This window comes from Hevea brasiliensis, chromosome 15 (assembly GCF_030052815.1).
Source record: "Hevea brasiliensis isolate MT/VB/25A 57/8 chromosome 15, ASM3005281v1, whole genome shotgun sequence".
Taxonomy (NCBI): domain Eukaryota; kingdom Viridiplantae; phylum Streptophyta; class Magnoliopsida; order Malpighiales; family Euphorbiaceae; genus Hevea; species Hevea brasiliensis.
The window spans coordinates 59529442-59538118 of record NC_079507.1 but is presented as its reverse complement, the minus strand read 5'-3'; the positions used below and the strand labels follow the sequence as shown (position 1 = coordinate 59538118).

At 38.0% G+C, this 8677-nt stretch overlaps 2 protein-coding genes across 2 annotated transcripts in view; both read left to right on the top strand.

Moving 5' to 3' along the window:
• The window catches only part of LOC110640597 (beta-glucuronosyltransferase GlcAT14A), a 6914-nt gene extending 2060 nt beyond the window's left edge, over positions 1-4854 (top strand). The window contains exons 2-4 of the mRNA XM_021791945.2: positions 3523-3598; positions 3696-3811; positions 3929-4854. Coding sequence (XP_021647637.2) covers positions 3523-3598; positions 3696-3811; positions 3929-4443 — 707 coding nt within the window. The 3' untranslated portion in view covers positions 4444-4854. The remainder of the gene's footprint in view (positions 1-3522; positions 3599-3695; positions 3812-3928) is intronic.
• A 303-nt stretch (positions 4855-5157) lies between these two features.
• On the top strand, positions 5158-7164 carry LOC110640596 (pentatricopeptide repeat-containing protein At1g71060, mitochondrial). The gene has a single exon (XM_021791944.2). The coding sequence runs from the start codon at positions 5304-5306 to the stop codon at positions 6912-6914; it is 1611 nt and encodes a 536-aa protein (XP_021647636.2). The 5' UTR covers positions 5158-5303; the 3' UTR covers positions 6915-7164.
• The last annotated feature ends 1513 nt before the right edge of the window (positions 7165-8677 follow it).

The following is an 8677-nucleotide window of genomic DNA, read 5'->3' as shown; positions in this document are numbered from 1 at the left end:
GTTGAGTAGGCTAGTTTGTTGAACCATATTTGCTTTTAGACTAGTTTCAGAATCAACGCATTATTCCCAACTACCTCAGAGAAGGCACTGTAGTCCATGCTGTTATTCAGAACCACAGTGGGTGATGCCATCTAAGCTGCACTGCTGACTGGTTTGGTATTGGAAAGAAAAATTTTACATTGGCTTGGGTAGTTTTAGGTGGAGATTCTAGAACTAAATCATGTTGGTTGTGAAAAACTTTGCAAATCAGTGAAACTGTGCTGTTGATACTATTTCTGCATAGAAATCCGAAAATAAATTTAGGCTGGAGAAATTCTGTGGATAAGCAACAAAAAGCCTTTATTGAAGTTGAGTAGGCTAGTTTGTTGAACCATATTTGCTTTTAGACTAGTTTCAGAATCAACGCATTATTCCCAACTACCTCAGAGAAGGCACTGTAGTCCATGCTGTTATTCAGAACCACAGTGGGTGATGCCATCTAAGCTGCACTGCTGACTGGGTAGTTTTAGGTGGAGATTCTAGAACTAAATCATGTTGATTTTGAAAAACTTTGCAAATCAGTGAAACTGTGCTGTTAATGCTATTTCTGTATAGAAATCCGAAAATAAATTTAGGCTGGAGAAATTCTGTGGATAAGCCACAAAAAGCCTTTATTGAACCTGCTATAATTTGCACATGAGCCCATGGCTTAGTCTATAGGTAGCATATAATAAAAGATGATTATGGCCTTTTTAAAATTTTTTATGTAATATGATATGTTCCTGGGAATTTGAGTGTTGTGGCATCTACAATTTCTTACTGAATAATAACTCACTCCTTCTTTCCCATTATTAATAGCTTTGACATTGTAGAGATAAAGACATAATACAATTAGGCATGATGTGTGTGTGTGTGTGTGTGACGAACTCACACACACGCACCCACACACACATAAATTTTTTAATGAGCTGTCTCAGCTGTACCTATCACACCCATTTTGTGATTTTTAGAATCTGTTCTTTTGTAGATTATAGATGTGATGTGGATTACAGATTCTATAGCCATCAACCTAATGCTTATGAACTATGCTTTGATATGGCTCTACAAGAGACCATGTTGTATCATTATTTAAGAGGAGGCTCCATTGACTATCAATATGTATTTCCTCCTCCCCTTTTGTCCTCCTACATTCCTAACACTGATGGCAAACCATTCATAATCAATTGCTGTGATGGTCTTGTAACTCATATAATGAATCCTATTCCATTGGTGAAAATACTTGGCCTTGCTGATTTCAGCCTTGTAATTCTCCACTTGTGATACTGGCATCAATAAATGCCCATTTAATTTGCCCTTGATTTTCATAATCTTGGTCCTTGTAAATTGTAATCCGTTCCATAGAGTAAAGTGGCAAGTCCAGTTGAGTAAGATGAGATTCATCGATGCCATCAGAAAGCATGACCACCTACTCCGGCTCCCCACTATCAACATCATCGGTGGGCACAGTATCATTGTCATCCACTATAATAGCCCTCAAAGACTTGTTGGGACATTCATGAAAAGTACTATACGACTACTTGCATTTATAGCACAACCCTTTAGCACGCAAATCCAAGAACTCATGTTGAGTGAAAAGGCCCCCTAGCTTAGTTAATGCTGCTAGAGAACCACGCTGGGGAAGGGAAGGAAGAGCTCTAGTTTTGCTAGAAGTAGTTGTGGATTTGTCTGCAGAAGAAATAGACTCCTTAGTAATACTAGGCCCAGAAGAAGTAATGGGCTTAAAGCTGGAAAAAAGAAGACTGAAACTGAGTACTAGAACTCAATTTAGACCCCTCCATGAGAAGAAAAAACCTTCCGACGATCATCTGCCTAGGAAACCCAACTTCGTGCACTAGATTTCTGAATGTGCAACTCCCTTTCTATTTCTTGTGCCAAATTCATGGTATGACAAATATCGGTGGTTTTATGCCAGCGGATCTTCAATCTGATCTCTAGCTTTAATCCTTTCAAGAAAAAAAAAAACCTATATAATGGGAATCAATAATTCCCGTCACTTGGGAAGCTTGGGTAACAAAGAGATCAATGTAATCCTGCACCGAACTCTCTAATTGGAGTGCAGCTAAATGGACCGGCAATGACATCCCCACCATATCTTTGGAATAATTCGATAGAAAACTTTCCTAAGTCATCTAGGGGCACGTAGTTGAAGCCACCAAAACCAATGAAGGGCAGAACCCTCCATGCACACAAGAGCCAACGGTACTTCCATGTTAACCTGGGTTTGGTGAGTAGTGGAATAGAATAATGATAGGCATGAGCCAACCATCCCATGGGGTCTTCTCCATCAAACATGGTTAGCTCAAATTTCTTAGCTGATAATTGAGAATCATCTGAGAGAGGTAAGGGAAGGCTAACACGTTGAATAGATGATTCACTTGTCATGGTCGAACTTGCAGGCATCAATGATGGCCTCCAAGGTAGGCGCCTGCATTTTCCCTTTCAGCATAATGGCCATCATACCCTCAAGCAAATCCAATTCATTCCCACCAATTTTGACTTCCTCACTATCTGTGCCATTAACAACTGCCCTTGCCCTTCCAGAAACTTCTGCTATTTTAGACCCTTCCACAGCTTGTTTGGGCCTTCGTGAGTGCACCTTCAACAGTCCTGGGCCTTTGTTCGAAGCCCAACTTCCTGATTTGATCCCTAACGTGGTCTCAACTATATTTGTCTTCTTTTGACCCTTTGCTTTGATGCAGTGGATGGTGAAGGTTAAGGTTAGGAAACTAAAAATGGAACGAATAAACTAAATCGATGGAATAGGGGAGAGTCAGTGGTCCAGTGGATGGACAGGGATGAGGGTTGATGAAGTAAAAAGGCAAATGGAAGAAGAAGCATTGGGCTCTGAGGAATTGAGTTTGAAGAGAGAGGGTGAGCATAATGAAATTGAAAGGGGAGGGGGCTTTCCTTGGCTGCAGCATCAACACCTTTTTGTAAGGAGGGTAGGGGAACGATAATCCTTAAAACATTAAACGCATCTTATAAGGAATTCCAGTTTTTTTTTTTTTTGAAATTTTTTTAAAACCAAACCAAACTGATTAAATCGGAAATTTTAAAAATGAAACTGAATCTCTAAATTAAATCTGTTTGGTTTTTTTTTTTTTTTTTTTTTTTTTCAGATTGAATTGAATTCTACTTACCCCTGCTCCCATTGATGAGATAAAATAGTACCTGAAGATCAAGACTGATTCATTCTCCAGGGTTCATTTAAGGATGTCATGGCCTATTTATATGGTCATTGCTTCAAACTTATATAATGTAATCAGCATCGCTGTGTGCTTGCTGTGCATTACAATGATTTAATCTTATTTTCTTCCATGTGCTCCTTATTTTGCCAACAAGCTGTTAGGACTGGGTGTCAATTTGTTATGTTTTTGGACATTCATTGCTTGCATCTTTGTATGTGATTGCGTTCCAATATGTCATCTTCCTTTATGAGACTGTTCTAACTTCTTAATATTTGGTCCTGTTATTGGCTTCCAGACTTGTCCCATGTATTCTCTTCTGTTAGCAGAGACCTGAATTTCATAGATCACACTGGTGATCTTGGGTGGAAAGAGTATGCAACGTCCCCCCTTCTTGGTAAATTTGGGTGTACTTGTATTGTGCCGAAGTAAAGACAAATCTGAACCTTATTGCCCTGACTTTTGATGCAGATCTCAAAGGTTCCAGCCTATTGTTGTTGACCCTGGAATTTACCTAGCAAGAAGGACCCAGATTTTTCGGGCTACAGAGAAGCGGCCAACTCCTGATGCTTTCAAATTATTCACAGGCAAAGTCTATTCTTAATAGTATGCTGTTTATTCAATGTTAAGAACTGAAAATATCTGTGGTTTTCATTGCTTTCGGGGAATTCTATGTGTGATGACAGTTTTTTCTCCTATTGCAGGCTCCCCATGGGTCATCTTGAGCAGATCATTTCTTGAATTTTGCATTCTTGGTTGGGATAACCTCCCACGAACTCTTCTCATGTACTTCAACAATGTGATTTTACCTGAAGAGGGCTACTTCCACTCAGTCATTTGCAATGCACCAGAGTTTAAGAACACTACTGTAAACAGCGATCTAAGATATATGGTCTGGGACAATCCTCCAAAGATGGAACCTCATTTTCTGAACGTCTCTGATTATGATCAAATGGTTCAAAGTGGAGCTGCTTTTGCAAGACAGTTCAAGGTGAATGATCCTGTACTGGAAATGGTTGATGAGAAGATCCTAAAGCGTGGACATAACCGGGCTGCTCCAGGGGCTTGGTGCACTGGCCGGAGGAGCTGGTGGATTGATCCTTGCTCTCAATGGGGTGATGTCAATGTAGTTAAGCCTGGGCCTCGGGGGAAAAAATTTGAAGAGACCATCAAAAACCTTCTTGACGAGTTGAATTCGCAGATGAATCAATGCCAATGAAAGTGCATATTGAAGGCTCGTTGTCGGAGGCAAGATGCAAAAGTTTTCTGCATCTGAATTTTGTTGACGTATTCGAAGGATGACCATAGCTAGAGAATTGATTCTTTGGTCTTTTAGGTCCATTTTGTGGGTGATTCTCCAATCATCGGCTATGGATGTTTATAGGAGTGGCAGAGTTGAAGGGGAAACAAGTGAATTCACTTGGGGTTTTTCGATTGTATCCTGTGATGGGGGCTGGTATTTATTCAGAGCCACCTATATGCAGTTTCAATCAACAAGAGGATCACCCTGTTTGTGCTGCCAGTAGAGAATACTGTTGTATGTTAATGTTCTGTTGTTTCACGTCCAATGCTATTCTTTTAATTCTACTTTTGTGCTCAGTTGACCATCTTATGATTTTCATGCAGCAAATCATTGGCGTTCTTGATGTTCAGGACACATGAATTCGTGTGAACACATTGTTTCTTTTCATATTTGCATACTTCATAGTGAGTGGACCCTGCAAACTCAATGACAAATTGAATCCTGTCTAATGAATTCATGTGATGTGAGATGCTTGTTTTCCAAAAAAATAAAAAAAAATTAGTGAAGACTAAAAGAAAACATGAATAGATAACTTTGGCTCCTAATGGAGGAAATTTACAAAAGAAAATTAAGTTTAAATTAAATTTAATAATAAAAAATTTTTAAGTCATATTTTTAAAAAAGGTAAATTAGAACAGAAATGCCAAACTTTTGTGTGTTATAGCGTTGGTCGCACTGGCAGCAACTTACAGAACACTACTTCCTCCTCTTCCCGCCAACAAAACATCTTTTGTTTCCCTTGTATTAGGATTTGATCGATCCAAGTTTCTCTCTAAATGACTCGCTCTCGATTCTTGTATCTTCTGTCAGGAATTCCTCTATGTGCTGAAAATTGTCTGATCCGATCACTTGCTAGTTCACAGGAGTGCATAAAGAAGCAATTTTTCACTTTTAATTCAACCACCAACTCTGAAAACCCGTCTACCCCTTTGTCTAGTTTTCACAGATCGATCCATGCTAATTTGGAGCAATCGCAAGTCCTAATCAGGGATGATGACCAAAACCCAGAAATTTTAATCTACAAAATCATTGAAGACACTGAAAAAATCTGCAGGTTACTGTCCAAAAACCCTATTTCTAGTATTGAGAGCTTACTCGATAATGCTTCGATTGAGGTATCACCAGCTTTGGTACTTGAGGTATTGAAGAGGTTAAGCAATGCTGGTGTTCTTGCACTGTCGTTCTTCAGATGGGCGGAGAAGCAAAAAGGGTTTATGTACAGCACAGAGAGCTACAATGCATTGATTGAATCTCTGGGCAAGATCAAGCAATTTAATATGATGTGGAATTTGGTCAGTGACATGAAGCGAAAAAGATTGCTAACTAAAGAGACTTTCGCATTGATTTCAAGGAGATACGCGAGGGCAAGGAGAGTCAAAGAAGCCATAGATACGTTTGAGAAAATGGAGAAGTTTGGATTGAAGATTGAATCATCAGATTTTAATAGATTGATTGATACTCTGAGCAAGTCAAGGCAGGTGCAGAGCGCACAAGACGTGTTTGATAAAATGAAAAATAGAAGATTCGTGCCTGACATCAAGTCTTACACGATATTGCTTGAAGGGTGGGGTCAAGAGAAAAACTTGTTGAAGCTGGATGAGGTTTATAGGGAAATGAAGGATGATGGTTTTGAACCTGATGTTATAACTTACGGTATTCTCATCAATGCATATTGTAAGGCTAAGAAGTATGATATTGCAATTGACTTATTCAACGAGATGGAAGCAAAGAATTGCCCGCCTAATCCTCACATTTTTTGTACTTTGATTAATGGATTAGGTTCTGAGAAGAGGTTGAGTGAAGCTCTTGAGTTTTTTGAGCTATCAAAGGCTAGAGGTTTTGTTCCGGAGGCACCTACTTACAATGCTGTTGTGGGAGCTTATTGTTGGTCAATGAGGATGGATGATACTTATAGGATGGTTGATGAGATGAGAAAATGTGGGATTGGTCCGAATGCAAGAACTTATGATATAATTCTTCATCATTTGATAAAGGCTCAGAAGACAACTGAGGCTTTTTCAGTTTTTGAGAAAATGAGCAGCGAGGAGGGTTGTGAGCCAACTGTGAGTACCTATGAGATTATAGTTAGGATGTTTTGCAACATGGATAGAGTGGATAGGGCAATAAATGTTTGGGATCAGATGAAGGCCAAGGGGATCCTTCCTGGGATGCACATGTTCTCTACATTAATTAACAGTTTGTGCCATGAAAATAAACTGGATATGGCTTGTAAATACTTTGAGGAGATGTTGGATGTGGGCATCCGGCCTTCAGCAGCTCTGTTTAGTAATCTGAAACAAGCTCTTCTTGACAAGGGCAAAAAGGATACTGCTGTTCTTTTGGCAAAGAAAATTGACAAACTGAGGAAAACTCCATTTGTTGTTTGAGGTGGTCAGTGAGAGATGCAAAGGCCTATTGTCAAATTATTTGCCTCAAGGTCGTTGGAGACTTTCACAAACTGCTCATTCAGTGAATTTGGGTCCTCTAAGGTGATATCAGATTGGGAATTTGTAATTGCTTGAAGCATGTATGACTATGGATTAATGTTATGAAATTTCCTTTATCTGTTTGCCCTACCATTGAACATACTCGAGCATATTCTCAAACGTGAGATGATATCTAAAGTATGGTTGGCGATTTTGGTTTTCCTATCTGATTGATAGGGAGCATATAAATGGGTTCCATTTGAACAAACATGTGCCCATCGAAGGCTGCCTGCCCAGTGCTGTACGTATTGTGTCTGGCCGTTCGATGTGCTTTGTTTACCGAAGTTCTCATTTTGTAAACTATACAGGCATTTGAGGAGAGAAAAGAAACGCAAGGGAAAGAACTCAGACTCCACTTTGCTGCACGATGTCTCAGTAGTGTACTGTTTACTGAGCTTGCTGTCCCTTTCTAGTGCTTATCGATGATTATAAATGGAGAATGGACCAGTGTTGATTTTAACAGGCTCAGCTCCTGCAGTTAGTCTAAAGTTCTTCCATACTGCATATAAATTAACACTTAAAACAACTTTGTAGTCTGCGTGCTACCAATGACACTTTAAAGCAAACTTGAACACAAAATATCGTGTGTTTAGTTCTGCAATAGAGGTGAATGCAATAGTCGAGTTTTCCACATCTTTATGGTTATTATTATTATTATTATTTTCCCCTTTTCAGCGATACACAAATGATGTCAGTCTATTAAGAGCATTTAAGCTTGGGCATCGTCTGATTCGGAATCAGACTGAAATAGGTCCGATGAAAATCGGATCCAAACTGAGCCTTAGGGGGGCGGTTCTGGTTCGTTTTCCCTGGCCTCAAATTGAATTGAGCCACACTAGAATCATGGGTTTTGTCTAACAGTTCAGTCTGATCCAACTTGAAAAAAATAAAAATAAAATAAAAATACCAACGGTGCGCCCTACTTCTGCTTGCCGTGTTTTATCATTCCAGCAACGGCCATATGACTCCCGCTAGCATGCTTTTAAATAAAGGCCGTCAAGTAACGACCGTTGTAGACATGTTTTAAAGGAATACCGTTATCTCTTATAATTTACAGGTTTCGGAGTTAATTACATCCGTTACTTGAAGGGTGAGAGACGTTACCCATAAAGAAGAGAATGCTTTTTCTTTAATTAAAAAATAAATAAATCTTATTGTATTTTAGTGATTTTGTCTAATTTTTTCAACGTTGACAGAATCTGTATAAATTTTAAACTTTATAAAATTTTTATATCAAATTGAAATTAAATTTTAGAAAAGTGTGCCCTGAAATAAAATGATATTCCTTTTATAAAATTTTGAATACTCCTAATTAATTTTTAAAGATAAATTAAGCTTAATTTATTTTTTTAAAAATAATATAAGAGTCTCTTTAATTAATATTTGAATATCTCATATTTTTAGATATTTTATTTAGACCGAGAAAGTGTATTAATATTTTACATTAATTTAGAATAAGAGTATTGTATCTTTATAAGGCCTTTGACATTTTTCTTCTTTTTATATAACTTTTTAAGGAGAGTTAAGCCTTGTTTCATATTTGAGAAAGGAGGACCAATATGAATCAACAAAAATGATTTTTTACATTTATGTAAGGTCTTTATATTTTATTAATAAATTTAATCTTAATATATTATTAGAATCATAAGATTTTAATTTTAAAA

Excerpts from the sequence above, each read along its gene's own strand:
- LOC110640596 (XM_021791944.2), top strand. The coding sequence starts at position 5,304 with ATGACTCGCTCTCGATTCTTGTATCTTCTGTCAGGAATTCCTCTATGT.